General features: G+C 54.0%; 5 protein-coding genes across 5 annotated transcripts; 3 read left to right on the top strand and 2 right to left on the bottom strand.

Annotated features, from left to right (window-relative positions):
* Nucleotides 1-3,673: 3,673 nt before the first annotated feature.
* GCG54_00002722 (uncharacterized protein) lies at nt 3,674-4,483 on the top strand (the record flags this gene model as incomplete). The annotated part of the gene is made up of 1 exon (XM_045402805.1): nt 3,674-4,483. The coding sequence occupies one exon, from the start codon at nt 3,674-3,676 to the stop codon at nt 4,481-4,483; it is 810 nt and encodes a 269-aa protein (XP_045269423.1).
* A 4,094-nt stretch (nt 4,484-8,577) lies between these two features.
* On the bottom strand, nt 8,578-10,765 carry GCG54_00002723 (Fatty acid amide hydrolase; the record flags this gene model as incomplete). Its single annotated transcript, XM_045402806.1, has 3 exons — nt 8,578-10,339; nt 10,387-10,464; nt 10,596-10,765. The coding sequence occupies 3 exons, from the start codon at nt 10,763-10,765 to the stop codon at nt 8,578-8,580; spliced, it is 2,010 nt and encodes a 669-aa protein (XP_045269424.1).
* A 2,166-nt stretch (nt 10,766-12,931) lies between these two features.
* GCG54_00002724 (uncharacterized protein) lies at nt 12,932-14,674 on the top strand (the record flags this gene model as incomplete). The annotated part of the gene is made up of 3 exons (XM_045402807.1): nt 12,932-12,964; nt 13,040-13,679; nt 13,728-14,674. The coding sequence occupies 3 exons, from the start codon at nt 12,932-12,934 to the stop codon at nt 14,672-14,674; spliced, it is 1,620 nt and encodes a 539-aa protein (XP_045269425.1).
* A 1,130-nt stretch (nt 14,675-15,804) lies between these two features.
* On the top strand, nt 15,805-16,787 carry GCG54_00002725 (uncharacterized protein; the record flags this gene model as incomplete). The annotated part of the gene is made up of 2 exons (XM_045402808.1): nt 15,805-16,544; nt 16,604-16,787. 2 exons carry the CDS (start codon nt 15,805-15,807, stop codon nt 16,785-16,787), a joined length of 924 nt encoding a protein of 307 aa, XP_045269426.1.
* A 213-nt stretch (nt 16,788-17,000) lies between these two features.
* On the bottom strand, nt 17,001-18,127 carry GCG54_00002726 (uncharacterized protein; the record flags this gene model as incomplete). Its single annotated transcript, XM_045402809.1, has 2 exons — nt 17,001-17,878; nt 18,079-18,127. The coding sequence occupies 2 exons, from the start codon at nt 18,125-18,127 to the stop codon at nt 17,001-17,003; spliced, it is 927 nt and encodes a 308-aa protein (XP_045269427.1).
* Nucleotides 18,128-18,593: the final 466 nt, after the last annotated feature.

The raw sequence follows: 18,593 nt of genomic DNA on the forward strand, positions 1-18,593 counted from the left end.
ATGTCCTGCGCCCGAGCAATTGACGAAAGTTTCATATTGTAGGTCGGACAATAGATTCAAAAGCGGATAGGAACTGCCATGCCTATATTAGATGGATACGTAGCTGCTTCAACAGTAAGTTTACTTCAGAAATATTACCAAAAAAGAACGGTGGGCTGTATGTGTCTCCCGGTGGATGCCAGAGTAGGCCGGACGTAAAAAACTTTGATTTGTCATAGAGGCATTGAAACACGATCTAATTGAAAAAAAAACGTATCTTCGATGCTGTTGTCAATCTTCCCTGTCTCATGAGTATTCGTGATCGCGCCAAATCAATGAAGTTGATACCCGACACTACCGGATCACAAGACTCACAGTTTTCCCTCGGGTTCTGTGCCGAGAAGTCATTATAACGTAGGTCATTGCTCCTCAAATTCCCATTTTCCGATCAGAAAATCCCTTCACAGTCCATTGGGTCTGTCAGGCTCGAAAGAGAAGGTCAAAGGCCCCCTTTAACGGAGCGTCGCTCCCGTATTCATGGAGACAGGCCACATCGTGACCTTCCTCGTGGGATGGCATCATTCCAGAATGACGTGCTTTTTCATGTTTATTATAACTGTGCAATTCTTGCAGTACGGCTTATGGAACAGGAATGATTCCCTGACATCTGCGGACCTCAGATTGGAAGTCTCATGAATAACACGGACAACGTATCCGCGGTCACAACCGCCAAATCCCACCAGGAACGCATCACTGATGTCGTCACCGAAAATGCTGTTGGTCATGATCCTGCTATTATTCGTTTCGTAGATAGTACGAGAAGCACCCACGTAGGCCGGATCATCATACGCAAGCAATGCACAATTATGTCTTGTGCCGCATGGGTAGCCACAAACAGGGTCACTGCAACGTCATAGTGCTGATATATTTCCTGCGAAGCTGAACATAATCTCGCGGCAGAAATCAACCTTTAGATGATCCCGCCCATTGGACTTCCATGTTGACCTGACTTGACGAGCAGGTGAGCCTTGAGCAAACTCGTCAAGCCTCAGCCTTTCTCCCCGATATTTAAATAACCAACACGTCGAGAAGAAACCCAGTTCAAGCGCAAAATTGAGAGGTAATCCTTCTTTTAATCCATAATCATGAACCCAATGGACTTCTTTGGCGATGTCCTTCGGAGGTGTTCGTTGAACCGAGAGAGAACGCGGGTCGTTGCAGCGGCCATTTCCCTATGAAGTTGCCGATAGTCATTTCTCCAGGCTACGTATTCATGGGATTATCCAAATATATCAAGTTGCACACAGACCAGGTAGCATACCTTGGTAGTTGCCCCAAGATCATGGTGAACTCAGTGGTTTGTGCTAAACCCCAGCTTATTGACAAGATATACGCTGCGATGCCACCCCTTTGGCCTGTAGCCTCTGTTGAACCTTTCAACATAGATTTATAAGCCCCTCAGAATCGACTTAATATGGTTCTGCAGGTTGAAGAAAGCCCAATACGTTGTCAACCATCGCACAGGATGCAAGCGTATTTAAGATCAGGGGTTTGGGTCCGTTTTGTTGGCTCCAGCACCAAATTTCGTTGTCTTTTGCCACTGTATCGTTCAAGTGCAGCACGATCACCCGCCGCCCTAAGATCGCGCGATGCGGGGTGAGCGGGGTGATCTAGGCACGCCTGCAGGGTGCTGATTAGTGAAACAGGACTTCTGTTGTCAGTAAGTATCCACACACACTCTTTTTTCTGGGTTCTCGCATGTACTTGGGGTAACAAATTGGATTTCAGCGGATAAGACTTGTTATGCGACGTCCCCATCATCCATCTAACTCAAGGGGACAAGCAGACATTCGAAACGAATCAGCGTGCCGTTATGAGAAATGTAGGAGGTTGCCGGGAGGAAAAGAAACACTGAATAGTCAGCCCCTTACATTTGACGGGGCTCCAGGTCTCCCTCCCATGGTACACTCCCAATGCGCTATCATGCACATTATCTTCATGAAATAAGGAAGAGAAAGGAGGAAATGTTGGGATACAAATAGAGGGGAAAGAACAAGCTTGATAAACAATCAGGGACCTTAACCGTCATAAACAGGTTTGACAATCACTGGTGCTTTCCACATGTACAGACTGTCCCAGTCGCACTGGATTTAGAACACTTCGGACAATTACAATCCACAGTATTGTAACCAGAAGCCGTCTTGACCCACTTCTTTGTGGCCGAGTTCCACTCCTGAGTGTATTTTGTATTTTTCCAACACCTAGATAAACAATTAGTATACAATAACATTGCATATTGTGAGACAGAAATTTACATTGTAGAATCGGTACTTGATATTGTCAAGTCTATGGCTTTGGTATAACTTCAGGAGCGGAAAGGTCTGAATGATACTCGATCTCTTGAAATATCTTCAGGGGCAGAGCGTTTGGAATCGTAACTAGCGCAAGAAGGGGGTTTGAGGTGCCTTGAGAATGAGTCTACCTCACTATTGAGAAAATGGAGGTGAGATTCAAATATTAATACTAATAGTAAATAAGCTGGCCAGCCTGCCAGATTAAACAACTTGAGGCTCTGCGGCTTTCCGCGGCACAAAAAGGACCTCGTTTCCTCATCTTCTTGCCGTGTGATACATACATGTCCATACGATACGAGTTGGGCGTATGTGTTGTCATTTTTCGGTCAGACAATCCGACCAAAGTTGCACAAATGTGTGGGTAGCAGGACTTTTTGGATACAGGGATGTGTAGGTACGCTGCAACATGTGCACCTTAGTACCTACGGTGCGTAGGAGACATCAGGCTGAGCGGGCATGGAGTATTAATGGGTTGATTAGATCTGACAGATATTGAGCGTCTCCACCGGCTTCAGCCGGATGCATATCCTGCTTAGTGCAGGCTTACGGGCTGCAGCCTCAAAGAAAAGCCTGTGTTTGTGCCGTCAGGCGTTCGCTTCCGAACGGTCTAGGCTCATCTTTATGCATTGCGTCTCAGCCTGATAATATAACGGCGAATTAAAGTCGTGATACTCTGTGACTGTTAAGCAAAAAAAAAAGTTGTTGCAGTCAGCTGGCCTATTGACAGGGGTTCACGGGTACATCAGACGCAAATGGGTGGCATGCGTCAATCAGGCTGCCCTTGGCTATCGCTATCGTGAGATACCTAGGTATAAGTACGTGCACCAGTATTTATGGAGGATGGTCTTATCATTCCTCTCTCTTCCCTTTTTTTTGTTCCCTTATTTTTTTTTCCTCCTTGTTTTTCTTGTCTGGGAAAGGCAAGGGAAGAGAACGGGTAACAGGCTTTGTGTATTTGGTTAGAGATCTTGGCTACTTACTGCGCTATGCGTCGTGCTGCCGCTGGCCCGAGTCACACCCCGTCCTACAGTGCAGGTTGGCGTGAACAGGGGGGTCATATTGGACCACTGAGTTCGGTGTGGGAGCACAAAGAGTAGGCACCTCTCTGTACGGATGCCTCTACTGTCTTACGTTTGCATTACTGACCCCGCCCGCCTTTTCTATTTGGGGCCTCAGCAGTCCCGTTGCTGGCTGACATAAAGTCGTCATCCTCTCTACTCTATGCTCATCAACTCCAATATCAACATCAAGACCACATCAATTTCACTCCCCCAATTCACCCAACAGTCTCAAGTCTAGTCATGGAAGACAGTGAAAAGCCCGACAAGCCACCTCCAGCCATGCAGCCAAAGTTACCCGCGGTGCACAGCCTCATGGATTTCAATAGTCTGATGGAGTCCTTCGAGGAAAATGAGAATGGGGACTTCAAGTTCAAATGCACCAAGTTTTTGCTGGTCGACAAAGATGAGCACACAGCCTGGATTGGTAGTATCGAGATTCCCAAAAAGCAAGTCAGTTTGGAACAAGCTATCAGCTGTCTTCGCCGTGTTCCAGACACCGAAATCTACCCCCCCTCGTTACCAGATGCAGATGCAGTTGACGCTTCAAACTTCACTCTTGCCGATGATATTTGGCTCAAACGACCTAATATCGCTGTCTACAACCAGGTAGCAGGTACCAGCGTGATTGCCGACGAGTTTCTCGAAGAAATCGCAGTATATCAACGCATTCAACAAAATCCGCACCCCAATCTGGTCGAGTTCAAGGGTTGCTTGCAGAAGAACGGACGCATTGTTGGGGTTCTGCTGAGGCGCTACTCAATGACTCTTTCAACACGAGTGGAGGGTTATGGTCATGCTCCTGTCCCCATAGCTTTGTTGCTTGAAGGCATCCGGGCTGGTGTGAAACATCTACATCATCTCGGCTTTGCCCACAACGATCTGAACCCCGAGAACATCGTGCTTGATGAACAGGACAGACCTGTCATCATTGATATGGGCTCTGCCAAACTATTTGGGTCGGAGCTATCTCAAATGGGTACACCTGACTGGAATGATGGGTTTTTGGAAGTGTCAAGCAAGGTTAATGACGAGATTGGGCTGCAAAAGATTGAGGAGTGGCTTCTGAGTTGCAAAGGGAAGATAGCCTGAGACAGAACCTCCTACTTGGTGACTGCCTTTGGCGAGCCACAGAAATGTAGCAACAAATACAAGGTGCTATGTCATATTCCCTTTCTTATTACTTAACATCGAGAGCACTCTTGATTTTATGTTCTGTTGTGGTTTCTGTGGAATAGCCGAGGCTCTAACGATGGCTTTTTATTCTAAGTATCCAGAACTAGCGCCGTGGTAGATTCACTTAGATACAATTTGAACCCGCCAACCCACCAAAGTTCACACGGCTATTCTTCCGATGACCAAATGTGACAGGTAAGAATTTCAAGCTAAAAGGAACACCGACATCTCGATTCTCGAGGCCAGGCCCGCACTCCGCTATTCAAACTTCTCACCTGAACGTGGGTCGTGTCGCGCTAACTTCGCTGCATACGATGAAGATCATATTCCATCCTCCATGCCAATACACATGTCTTACACCACCATATAACTCAGCAGGTAGCTGTTCCATGCTCGCTTCGCTCGGCCTGCCCACCTTGCCACCCTAGTTAAAAGCGGCCACCAAAGTAAGCAGTAGGGAGAGGCAACTACACCTGAGCAACGGACTATTACGGTGCATTTAAAACAGGGAGAACATGTTGACGTCTCAGAAGTCCTGTGATAATCTTAACATCGGTTCCAGTCTCTCTAACTTTCGACATGGCTACATTCTCGGTTCCCAACCTTGACTTCACTCACTGTGAGATACCTCTCCGCCCTTCCATTAAGGGCGAGTACGTTGAGAGTTCAGGCAGTGTAAAGAAGACGACTGTGTCTTCTGTAAACGACAGAGTCGTAACAAATGGTATGCTGAATTTCTGAAAGAAATCTGCAGATATCTGGTCACATCTATTTTCTCCAGGACTCCAGCGCTCTACTGCTGAGGACTGGGTGGTGCTGTGATCTGGGAGCATCTAAAGGAAGGAAATTGGGCGAGGGTGAGGGAGCTGGTGCCCCAAAACACGTACGAGCTCGCCTTCAGTTCGTACGGAGACTTTGCTGCTATGTCCAGCTAAGCACCTAGCGATTGCGAATTGAATGTTTTGCTAAGTGCTAGCGGAGGCGACTGAACTGTCCGCCGACGATACGCGCTATGTGACAAATATTGCGCCCATGGTGTCGTGAGTATCGATTTTCTCCTTGTATAGACAGAAAAGCTAACGTAAGACATATTTACTTCTTACACAAGCTCAACGTATAAAATATCACACAGAGAGCAGCACGCACGTACTAAAAGCGAAGAGGCCCCCCCCCTTTTTTTTTATCACTTTTATTATTTGCTTTTTTCCCTTCCAGTCTCAAATTGTTCGAAATTATGCATTTGTGCTAACGTGGCGCTTGGCATCCTGCCAGAACCCGCCTCATTAGGAGGGCTGAATACGGATTCATTTGCGAACGCTTACTGATGCGCGCCTTAGGCGAATCGCTATTTCGGTTCCGTGGTCCCCTATCTAGCTAACATATTTTCACTCTTAACAGCCTGGGAGAGAAGCCGGGTAAATCAGGACGGCTGCGATGGCGTGGCAAAATGATACCGAGTGGTGGTGAGAAAGGCTGCTATGCAGGACGAAGTCGCAGTGTGATGATCTGGAATTACACTGCCCCAAGCTTGGCATGTCTATGACTCTCAGCGGCCTCAATACTCCGGAAGAAATACTCAGAGGCGAATATCTTGAGTTGGCAAAGTGGCGCGAAGACAGAGGGCAGAGTCTATTTCTAGCGCAACTTATGGTCTTGGCTAATAGCATACCCAACTTTCCAGGTCTTGCCAGAGCATGGAATGGGAGCGTGCTTCAAGATGGGGGAGGTATTGGTGGCGTTCGGCCCAACCCTTTGCCAGCTAACAATGAAGCGCGTCGGTTCGATGTCGGGGGCTCCTCCGCGGTACATATAAGAGTTATTGAGTTTGCTTGAATGTTCTAGGGCTGTGGGCTTTAAAAAAAAAAAGGCACCATCGTTCCTTCTCGACAACACACGAGTGCGAGCAAGCCTTGCAAAGCTTAAGTGGCGCTTGCCACTACGTGAATCGACCGCATTCTCCAAAGTCCGAGACCATTGCAGCTTGCGGTTGATGCGAGCGAGCCAGACAGATAGCATGTCTCGTCTTGAGGGCCCGTCGTCGCTCATTTTCTTATCAGGTGAGGCGAATACTTCAACTTGGCGGGAAAAAAGGCAGCGCTTGTGTCTACAGATTTGTTCAAGTAGATTATTTACCTCGTTATGATTTGATAGAATGCCACAAGCTAAGTTTGCCTTCAAGGCTGCACCACAAATGACCGAAACGGACATTGCGCCATCTAGGGCTGAAGAGAACGCACCATACAAGCTTGAGTATATAGTGATATAATCTCAAACTCCTTTTGTGCTCAAGACTAGGCTTAGGCGAGTGTAGTCGCTGGCTCTGTGACTGACTACTTATGTGGGTGGTAGGATGCGACTGAGCCGAGTCAAACACACTGGTCCTTGCTTTTTGAGCACTCAGCACCAGCTTTGCGGCATGGTTTGCAACTGGTAATTTTATGAGATTCGTTCTTCGTAGTCTCTTGTTTGTTTCTTCTACGGCCTAGAAGACGTCTCTTGCCATGACTTGGCAGCGTGCTGCTGTCTAACTCGTTACCGCACTGACGAATATAACATAGTAGCCACCATGAAGTCACCTAAATCTTGAGAGATGGGAGAAGAAGACCAACATTTACGCGATACAATGGGCAAGTCGACGGCATACATATCTGTAGACTCTTACTATCCGGGGGAATGGTGATAATGGACAATAGCAATGGAAATTTTGCAGATAACAATGACACAACGTTAATGACGACGAAGACGGTGGTAAACCAGCTTGTAGGTAATATGTATGAGTAATTGTCCACCCAGGCAGGTGGAAGTAGTTACCCGGATAGCAAACGTCTTCTAAAAATATCCAATTCATCCTTCCGCTGGAACTCCGGTGCCGATACCGAATCCGCGGGGCGATCTCGGGGCACACGGCAAGATCGCCGCCGCCACTTGACAGAAGAAATAGAACAACATCGTGCGATGAAGCTCATGTTATTACTAAACCCCGTCCGTGATTCGGGGCCGAGGGATTCTGGCCGACGATCTCTCATAAAAATCACCAACCCAATGGCTCCTCCTCGAACTCCCGAGCGCCAGAGCTCAGGGAGCACCAACACGGCACAAGCACCCCGTTCATCCTGACTGCCTCCCTCGAAGGAACAATCCCTCCGGACGGGAGCTCGGCGACTGTTCCTCGGCACGGATGAACGAACCCAACGTCGATGCACATCGCTACCGACCAGCCAGAATCTCGCCGTCCTCAGATCCATCGGTGCTCCTTTGCCCCTCTCCAAGTGAACCGCCCCTTTACCCAGTATCTGTTCGCAACCCCGCCGACCGTGCCTCCCTCGCAGCATCACCGCGCAACGGCACGGTCGGCGCATGGCACACAGCTCGCCCGCCCAAGCTTGCGTTATCTGTCTGGACGTAGTAAGCAAACGAAACCTTGTCGCAACGTTATCCAGCCCAGCCCAGCCCAGCCCGTCCAAGCCGTGTACCATCCGCATTGTGCAAAGAGCAGAACATGCGTTGCATTCAACACAGCCCTGTTCCCCCTCTCTAGCCAGGACGGAACCTTTCATCCGGTGTGTAGTAGACAAGCACTATGCAGAGAGGCTTACGTGCATACCTGTCCAAGCTCCGGTTGAGATGGTCCGGGGCAATGCTTTATGCTCCAATGCTTTCTTTTCCCTCTGCAATGGGTTAAAGTCAAGGAGAAGGAGAAGCACAAGCGCGAAATTTGCTCCGCGCCTGGCCTCCCCGCCTGCTCCATCGACTTCTAGGCCTCGAAGCTATCGTCAAGCACTCTATGGCGTTTTTCGCATGGTTCCCTCGCATTGATCTACTCAGGGGGGTAGTAATCTGCCCGAGGGAACATCCTTGCTTCAAACCTGTGACAGCAAACAACTGCCCCTCATCACTGCACTCACCACAAATCACCAATAATCTAGCATGAATTCAGACCCGCATGATGCGCTGTAAATCATAAGATAACTGTCTTGGTATATCAGAGGAAAAACAGGAAGGACAGGCATCTAAATGTCTATCAACGCAGCCTCCCCATCCTTGGCCATCTCGTCCTTGGCCCGCTGAATGACGTCAACCCAGTTAGGCGGCCTGCACCGCTCCTTGGCAAACAGCTCCTCGGCATCGAGTCCGAACTCGAGTAGGCTATGCTCATCCGTCCACTCGCCCATTCCCATCAGCCCGACGGGGATCTTGCCCTCCGTATCGGGCCCGGCCTCGCTGCCGCCGCCAGGCCGGTCGTGCGGCACGACGTAACCCGCGGGCACCGTGACGCCGGGCAGCCCGCAGAAGTTGCCCATCCAGACGTACTCCATGCTGCGAATGGTGCGGTCGCCGTCGGAGAGGCCATGGGTGAGCTCCGACTTGGACATGATGGGCCAGCCGGCGCAGGCGGTGGTGGGCGTGACGATGATCATGCCCGGGTACGTCTGCCAAAGGTGCGCGAGGTGCTGCATCAGCAGGCCGCGCAGCTTTTGGGCGAGGAGGTAGTCCATAGCGGAGGTGACACGGCCGATGGCGAGAAGGATGCGGTTGCCGTGGGTAAGGTTCTTGGTTTCCGGGAGGAGGGTGGCGCCGTCGGTGAGAACGGTCATGGCGTGCGCGGACTGGCCCTCAACGAGGAAAGGGATGTCGATCGGGACGGTGGCGTAGCCGTGGCGCGAGACAAGGCGGGCGATCATGGAGCGGCACATGCGCTGGATGGCCGGGTCGGCCTGGGCGAACCAGGACTCGGGGACGCCGAGGATCTTGCCGCGCTTCTCGGAGGGGGAGAGGACGAAGGGGGAGGCCTGGATGAAGTTGGAGTCCGGGTGCGGAGCGCCGATGGTCTCGAAGCAGGTGGCGAGGGACTCTATGTCCGCGGCGATGGGTCCGTTGACGGCGCACGAGTTGGAGTGGTTCGGGCAGGGGTGGAAAGAGATGCGGCCGTGGGTGGGCTTGAGGCCGTAGACGCCGCAGAGGGATGAGGGGATGCGGATGGAGCCGCCGCCGTCGGAGCCGAGGGCGAAGGGGACGAGGCCGGTTGCGACGGCGTAGCCGGCGCCGGATGAGGAACCGCCGGTGTAGTAGCCAGCGTTGTACGGGTTGCGGGGTGTTCCATAAATTGGGTTGTTGCCGGTTGTGTCTTGAACAGTTAGTACCATGAAACCAGAAGGGGAAAAGATGTACCCACCGAGGCCAAACTCGTGCATTGAGAGTTTCCCAAGAATGACGGCGCCTGCAGATTCTAACTTCTTGACGCACCAGCTGTTGATTGACTGTCCTGGCTCGACCTGTGTGGTGTAGTCGTTGCGGGAACCGAGGCAAGTCCGGTAGCCGTCCATCTCGTACTCGTCCTTGACCGCAGTCGGGACGCCGTCCAAGGGGCCCAGCGGCTTTCCGTCCTTGTACCGCCTCGTCGAGGCCTCGGCGGCGGTCAGGACCTGGGTAACCTTGGTATCAAACCACGCGATCGAGTGCTCGCCTGGCGGGGCAGTGTCACGGCGGATCAGGGGCAGGATGGCGCGGGCGACGGCCAGTGGCGTGACCTCGCCCGAGAGGTACATCTCGTGATAGTCGGCGGCGGAGTAGTACTTGAAAGGCCGCGGCTTGGACTTGACGGCGCTCTCGCGGTGCAGGACGGCCGGGTCTTTCGCCTCGTCCATAGGGAAGGGCAGGACGGTTGGGTCGTAGCGCGGTTCCGCATCCTCAATGTGTTTGCGGATCTTCCGCACGCCGCCAAAGCCTGCGTTGCTCCAGATGAAGGCGCGGATGAACCAGAGATATTCCATACTGTGACGGTCAGAGACTTGAATTTCCATGACGCGCGACGGACTTACGCCCATGCTGCCAACACCAAGAGCCAGCCCTTCAGGGGCGGGTTGCTTCCTCGCTCATTTTTGTACGGAATGGGTGGCCTGGCGAAAACGAGTCAGTCTACCGCACTTTTATACGATCTCAACAAGAACGGTGGTTCGTGCATCGCGGCGAACACATGGTCAAGACAGGCGAAGCCTGACACGAAGCAGAGACAATCGAGACAACCTACCCGGCTACAGGCACAGGGTAATTGATGAACTTCTTTCTGACTTCGGAGCTCATGTTGGACCTCTTGCGGACCGAGCTGGGAGGGGAGATGGAGCCGAGTCCGGCGGCGTCGTGAGGGGGTGGTCGTTGGGATTCGGGATCAGACTCCAGTGTTGCCGATGAACATGGCATGGTGGTTTCGATAAGGCTGGGCGCCCGCGATGTGATACTCTGAGACGGATGGGCGATCCGGACCGGGACAAGCTTATATACCTTAGCTAGAGCTACCCGGCTGGAGCTTAATGCGGCGGTGGAAGGGGAAAAGAAAAGCTAAGGTTGATGGGACGCGGGCTGACGCTGGGATGCAGGTTGCGCCGGGACCTCCCTCGTCTGCGGATGCCGGGCTCGACCATGCAACAGGTTTGCGCCTGGGCCGTGTGATGCTCGCCACGAACCAACCGTCAGGGAGGGGCGAGTGGGAGGGCCGGATGGACAGGGGCAGTCTCTCCAACGGTCGAGGCCGTCTGATCTTGGGTATCCAATCGCGGGCAAGGGGTCGGACGGGCAGGATGGCAGCGTTGGGTGTCGTCCAGCCCGGAGGATGTCGGCCGGGACGATCAGCAGGAACCGTCGGTGTGCATACGGTATGCCGGCGGCGGTGGTGGGCTGTTACTATGTAAAGCTGTTCCCGGGTAGATCTGAAGTGAAGCTCTGGGGATGTGTTAATGCTGATGCAGTGGGCGCGAGGCTGGGCGTTGCGTGTTCGAGTTGACTTTTTGATGCTTGAGTTCGGGATCCTCGGCCGGCCGCATTGGGAAATCCCTGCTCTTTGGACGTGCGGTGGTACCGTTCTGGACTCCGCGGCCTCGGTATGGGCCCGGATAACCTAGGTGATGAGGTGAGCGAGCGAGCGAGCAACTGCTTGTTACTGACGGGAGACTGAGCCTCTGGAGACGAGGCGGGCCCAGAAGGTCATGTCATGCAAGGGAGATGAGTTGAGGCGACGTGAAGGTGTGTATCCGCAGAGGTTAATGACTGGCGTGAGCTTGTTCGGGTTTGGCTCTCCCGCTGACGAATGTTCGGCCGTGTAAGTGTCTGTCTCTCTGTACCTTGTGTGGGAGCTGCATGTCTCACTGGGAAAATAAACACGCGGCGCACTGCATCTCAGCAGATCTTCGTCTGGTGACAAGCTTCCATCCAAGGACAGGGACGGAGGCAGAGACAGACGTGGAAGGCGGCATTAGTCGCAGTGGTGGGCAGTGAAACCGTGAAACGACCAGGCACTAGGCACTAGGCACTAGGTAGGCACTCGGGAGCGACGGATCTCGCAGAGGACTCCCTGCTGCAGAGCCGTGATCGCCGCCATTGTTTCTTGTTTGCGGAGGCTGTGAGGTGTGAGGTGTGCGATGTGTTGTTACTGGTAGTGGTTAGTATGGGTAAGGTAGGTGGCATAGCATAGATAACAACCCATCCAATCCCAGCTGCCCGTTCCAAAAAGAAAAAAACGTTGCAGTTGCGGTCGTAGCTGCTGCGTTTGCCAGAGATTCAGTTCAGCGGACACGGACGCCGGACGAGACGATCAACTGCTGTTGCTGCTGCTGCTCGGCCTCGGGACGGCAACCGCTAGTGTTGCACTAGAGCCAAACGGGAATTTCTCCACAAAAGCGGGCCACTGACGTCGTGCCACGGTGCACCTCAGAGAAACACTCCGCGAGCTGGTGATTGGGCGCCGCACTGCTGGCATCAGCCACATTGAGCGAGCAGTATGAGCCACGTTCAACATCAGCCACAACACCGCACGTGCCATGGCGGGGCTTCAGTCTGGAGGGTTGCAGTGCTGATGGCTTTTCCTCCGTGCTGAGACTCATCGAGGCGACCCAAAGCAATGACGGCGTGACCCATCCTCCTGGAACCAGCAGAGTCATTGACTTTCGCCCTGAACAAAGCGGACTGGGGAAACATGCACCTCGACTTCGACACCCCTATGAATCATCGACGTCTTCTGCCAGCGCGTGTTTGAGTTTTCCAGCGTCCTGGTAGCGCGAGTCCGGCTCAAATTTCGACGTCCGCACCCACAATCGGAGAAAGCCCCGCAGCGTCATACTTCACTGGCGTCGGCCATCAAAACCCCAACCAACCTCATCGCCGTCCATTACTGTTTGCTGCACTTGTATCGCATCGTACTACACGTCGAACAGAACCACAGCATAACCGCCCTCTGTCGCCATCGGCCAGTCTCTATCGTCTTGGCCCGACTAACTCAGTGAAACACCAGTGTCTTTCTCCGTCTCAGTATGAGTAGTTTGCTTCTTTGGATTTCGCGACAATACCTCGAACCCTGAAGCCTGCCTGTATCTAATGGCATCATCATCAAAACTCGACGACCTGGTGGTAAGTCTTCTTTGGCTCATGCGTGCATACTTCAAGCCACAAACATCTTCTATACTGTTGTTAACCGCATCCCAGGCGGAGTTTCCCCTCCTAGACCCCACAGTTGTCATTGCAATCGCAAGTGAGCTGGACCTCAGCGATGCCGGCCAGCTCAACGACGTCCGGGGCATGCTACAGAGCCTTGCGCAGGACGTTCTGGCTGAAGAGGCCAGCGGCTTCAACGCCAGCGGTGTACCCGATGCTCTCAGCTCTAATGACGCTGGCACGGACACCAGAGACAGCTCGACCAACATCTCTGACGGTCTCCACCTGAGAGACTGTGATTCTGCGAGGACTGGCGTCACCAGTCCCCCTCCCCCAGACGAGCTGGAGTATGACGTCCCGCGCATCAAGACCTTCGATGGCGACTCGGAGCAGGAGAAACTGCTGCAGCTGCAGGAGATGTTCTCCGACCTGAAACCCCACGACGTCAGCTTTGCTCTCAAGAAGGCACTGGGTGATTTCCAGTCCGCTCTGGAGACGTTGCTGAACATTCAGTTCCTCGAGTCCATCGGCGAGCGGCCCAAAGGCATCGACGGGTTCTTCCAGCCGGAGCAGTCGAAGCCATCCGGCAAGAAGAGGGGCAAGGGCAAGAAGAAGAAGGACCTGCGTACTGATCTCTCATCGAGCTCAAGCAGCATCAATGACAGCTCGCCAAACAATGAAGATAATGACAGTAAGTTCAACAGCATATTGATGAAGGGCTGAAACTAACTCGTCCCAGGAGTTGAAAAGATCCTCTTCATCGTGGAAAAGCTGGACCTACCCTTTGAAGAAGTCTCTGACGTGTTCGACTCCCACAAGGGATCCGTCGAAGGCACCATCATCGAGTTCCTGGAACGGTACATCAAGCAAGGGGTAGTCGTCGACGACAGTGATAGTACCTTCGGAAAGCAACACGTACACGAGTTGAAGAAGCAGTACCGCCATATACCTGAAAGTCTGCTGTCCCCGCTCGTCGAAGTTACCCGCAGCGACCACCAATGGACCGAGGAAGTTGCTGCCTTGTTGAACCGGTACTTTGGCAAGCTTCCAGCGCAGCGCTTGAACATCAGCTACAAACTGGCCCCCCTGGCGAATGAGGAACTGGAGGGTTCGTCGGAGGGCTGGCAAAAGGTTGCATCGCCAAAGACGTCACTCACGTCTCCAACCGGGCGACCGCTTAACAGCCCGACGCTCATGAACAGCCCAACATTCGGGCCCCGCACTTACAAACAAGCAATGGACACCGCCGGTATTCACCGCGATGCTAGCACCCATTCGTTCAGCACCGCCGGCCAGGTTTACAAGAAGGGCCACTTGTACAGACAGGCAGCAGGATTCTTTGCCGAGCGCGGCCGCGAGGAAGCAAGAAGCCTCGCCAAGGCCAAGAGCGCTGCTGCCGACATACACGTCGGCAGCACGCGCACCGCAAACGAGATCGATCTTCACGGTGTGGAGGTGGCCGACGGCGTCCGCATCGCGCGGGAGAGTGCGTGGGACTGGTGGAACAACCTGGGCGAGTATAGGGCGCGAAAGGCTCAGGAGGGCTTCACGATTGTTACGGGCCGCGGCCTCCATAGCGCCGGAGGCGTCTCGCGACTGAGGCAGGGTGTTATCGCCGCTCTGGTCAACGACGGGTGGAAGATCTCAGTCGGGACGGGTAGCTATCGCGTAACCGGGCGACGGTAGCGATCGGTTGGAGCCGATTTGGACAGCGGTTGGTTGCTTGCGTCACCCCAACTGCATGCGAGACGCTCGGAGACTTTTTGGTGCCAGGCAACAGCATTAATGCCCCGAAACTCGCATATCCCGCCGGGTTCTGCATGATTTGACAAAAGAAGGGATTTAGAGCAGCTTTTGGTTTGGACACGACGGGTGCAATTTTTGATGTCAGCAGCGAAGATACCATTGGGCAAGAAATGTTAGAAGGAGAAGGCACATGCACAGGGAAAGATGGACTACATTGAACGGATATACTTGGACGACGCCTTTACACATGGAGTCAATAGGTTTGACAGCGGATCTGTATGAATTTATTGGCTGTCATCAGCGATGCTATCACGCTCTCCGCGTCACGAGACTTGATCATCACTTTTTCAGCCGTATCTCGAGTCCTTCCGATTCCTCCAGGATTTTCGCTCAGCAAGTGACTCTCCCTCTTGCTCAAGTACGCGTGTCGCCATCAACCGTTGCATGGCTGAAAATGAGGCAAAGCAGGGGGGACTTTGGTCGTCGATCACCGCACTAACTTGTCTCGTACGAAAACAGCAGACAAGATTCTCACCACCAACACCACCACGACGCAGCCCAATTGACACTCGACCGCTTGGGATTGACAACAAGCATCAAACAATGGCGTGAACGAAAAAGGGTCGCTCGCCCCCTTGCACCGCCCAGCACCCCGCACCCGCCGGCCGCGTCCAATAAGCGACCCGCGCCGCACCAACAACAACACAGGGGAGGGGCTGTTTGCACGTACTCCAGGCAACGAGATTCCACAACACCTCACTGGCTACAACCTCCGCACCAAGCTTTTGACGACATGCTTCCAACAGAGTGGTGCAGTCAAGCCGGGCGAAAGATGCGGCTCTCTTTCTCTCCTGCATTCCTCGCTTGCGGTTCCGACTTGAGGGGAGGGGCTGGGGTTCAGTCTGGAACTGGGGCACTGCCAGGTCGCCTCCTTGGAAGGACTTTGGTTCCCTCCATCCATCTAGGAGTTTGAAACGCCGTACTTGAATCGCAAAGCCTCAGCGATGTGAGAGGAATCTGCTATATAACCAGTCCGCCCTCCGCCGTGTTCTTCAGATGAGTCCGTGTCAATGCATAACCAGCTCAACAACTCCATCCCATCATCCACCCAGGACACCTACCCTCACTACCCGATCGACATAGAAACCACCAGAGAAGCATCCATCAAGTGTCTCGGCACCTACAAAACCATGGCCTCGCCGACATCCACCTCGCCCGCGCCCGCGCCCGCGCCCGCCGTCGCCGCCTCGCCGCGGCCGCTGCACCCCAACGTCTACCGTCCCTCCACGCCGCCCTCCCCCGCCGCCGCCGTCATCGCCCCGTCAAAACCAGCCGCCAACTTCGTGATCCGCACCGTCGCCATCCTGCGCGCCCTCGCTCTCGTCTTCGCCATCGTCCTACTCGTCCTCGAGTTCGAGGGCCAGAGGCACTACTCCTTCGCCACCTTCTTCATCGTCGTCGCCTTCTTCCAGCTCTTCTGGCTTGCCTTCTCGCTCCTCGCGGAGATCCTGCCCGCGCAGCACCACGGGCGCCGCAAGGGCGTGACGCTCGACTTTGGGGTGGTGAAGTGCATCTTTGGCCGGAGCGGGTACTCGGATGATAGTGATGATGAGGAGGCCGGGATGGTGCTGATGGGGTTTGCGGGGGACGTGCCGCGCAAGTGGAACCGGCGGGATCTGCTGTTTTCGGTGGTGGACTTGGCGCTCGGCTCGACGACGTTTGGGATTGCGGTGAGGAACGTGAACGGGAATGGGCCGTGGTATGCGTGGGATACGTTTCATACCATTGGGGCGATCGCCCTGGTTGTCGCGTGAGTTCTCTCCTCTGTGATCGTTGAGAAGAGTGAGGTTTGCTGACTGATGGAGATAGGTCGTTTGAGTTCGTGATTGCCGTGGCGCAGCAGATTGCCCTCCTGAAGCGGGCCAGAATCCGCATCTCGCACGATGAGGAGGGCGATGAGGACGCCGGATCGCACAAGTACCGCATCCGTCTGCCCGAGAGCCCGGAGCGGGGCAGGCCTGCCATGTCTGTCGCTGCTCACACGGCGATCTGATGTTGACCCGTAGCGGACAATAACTACGCCGGCGTTACCTGCACGGAAGCATCCAGAGTGTAGACAGCAGTATCCTAGACAAGTGTCGTCTAGACAAGTAGACAAGGTGGAAGTGTGTGTGCGCCGGCAGTGCGCAGGTATCCTTCCAGACAGTCTATAAATCTATAATCTACATCTACCATGAACAGTGCCAATATATCCTCTCACCCATCTCTACTGCGTCAAGCCCCTTTTAACCGCAACATCAGCACCGCACCGCTCCCAAATATCCCTACTCGTCAGCACAGTCGTGACAAGCATCGCAATCCCAACAGCCCCGGGCCCGATATTAACCCACCCCAGAATGACACCCGGAATGAGGCAGTCCAGCGTGTCGGACACCACCTTGCGGCCGAGCGTCTTGACCTTGAACGCGACCTGCCTCCGCCACCTCCTCATCCCCTCGCGCCTCTTGACCACCAGCGCCTTCAACCGCTGACGCTCGGCGTTCAGGTCCATCTTCTCCGGCTCCTCCCCCTCTCCCTCCTTCTTCTCGTCCTTTGCTCCCAAATTGTCGGTATCCACCGCGGGGCTCTGGCCCGTGCCGTACCCCTCGCCGTGCTGCGGGACCGGCGCGTACGCAAACGCCTTGGTCATCCTCACCACGTTCGCCGCGATCCCGCACGCCAGCGCAAGGAACCAGAAGCGCTGCGCCTCCACATTCAACGCCTTCGTGCGCGCGGCGCCGAAGGGCGCGAGACCGGGCACGCCGAGCAGGTCCGGTAGCGTGAGAGACTCGAGGCCGCCGTAGAGGCCGAGGAGGGTGAACCGCAGGATGTCGAGCCACACTTCGGCGCCTTTACCCACGCCGACTGCTTGGGAAGGGGCGGCGGTGTAAAGGTTGTAGGACGCGCCGAAGGAGTTGAGGAACCAGAAGAAGCGGATGAAGCGGCGGGTGAGGTTGAGATGGCCCTTGAGCGGGCCGAGGGCGCCGAGGACGAGGGTCGGTTCCAGGGGCAGGCCTGCTGCCGGGAGGAGGGCGAGCAGGAAGGGGTAGGTTGTCAGGATTGCCGTTAGGGATTGGAGGCCGCGGAGGATGCGCTCGAGGCCGGCTGGAGGATGTTAGTTTTGCGCTTTTGGGGAGATTGGGGGTTTTATGACGGGCTTGAGTGAGTCGGATGAGATGAGATATTTCTGTGTGGGATTGGAGGTCTTGTTTTGGGATCTGACGCGGCTCACTGACTTCTCAAGTGAAACCAAATTCGCAATGTTCGGCACGAAGAATAAAAAGGAATAAAACTGAGTAACTCACCGCTATCCGAGCCAAAGGCGACGAACTGGTCATATTTGAACGAGGTCATCTTGAGACACCTCTCCGGTCGGGCCTGAAGAAATCACTGTATCGTAGCAATGCTCCCTCAATCAATCAGACTATTGCTGTGTGCCCGATCAAGATCTCATCCGACGTTCCTGCGAGGCGGTCAAGTGAAATCTTCAGGCCCCGATGGTCGTTGAACAACAAAGAGGCGCCCCGCCGTGGCCGTGGTCGGAGGGTCTTTGGACCGGGTTGAGCCGAGTTTGAGGCGTGCGGTGTCCGGCGCTGTGGACCGGGATCCTTGCTGGAGCGGATGCCAGCTGGTCAAATGCGGTCCTCTGATTGGATGGTGGACTTAACGCCGACGGACTGAAGAATGTCGGCAGCAGATTTGTGTATCTGCGACTATGGCCTTCTGGTGTATCGCCAGTATAGATAACCGGACGGCTCATTCACGTTGCACCCGAGAACAGACATGATTTAACGAATTGAAACCACATTGCTGATAGAGT

This window comes from Colletotrichum gloeosporioides (genome assembly GCF_011800055.1).
Source record: "Colletotrichum gloeosporioides strain Lc1 chromosome Unknown consensus_13, whole genome shotgun sequence".
NCBI lineage: Eukaryota > Fungi > Ascomycota > Sordariomycetes > Glomerellales > Glomerellaceae > Colletotrichum > Colletotrichum gloeosporioides.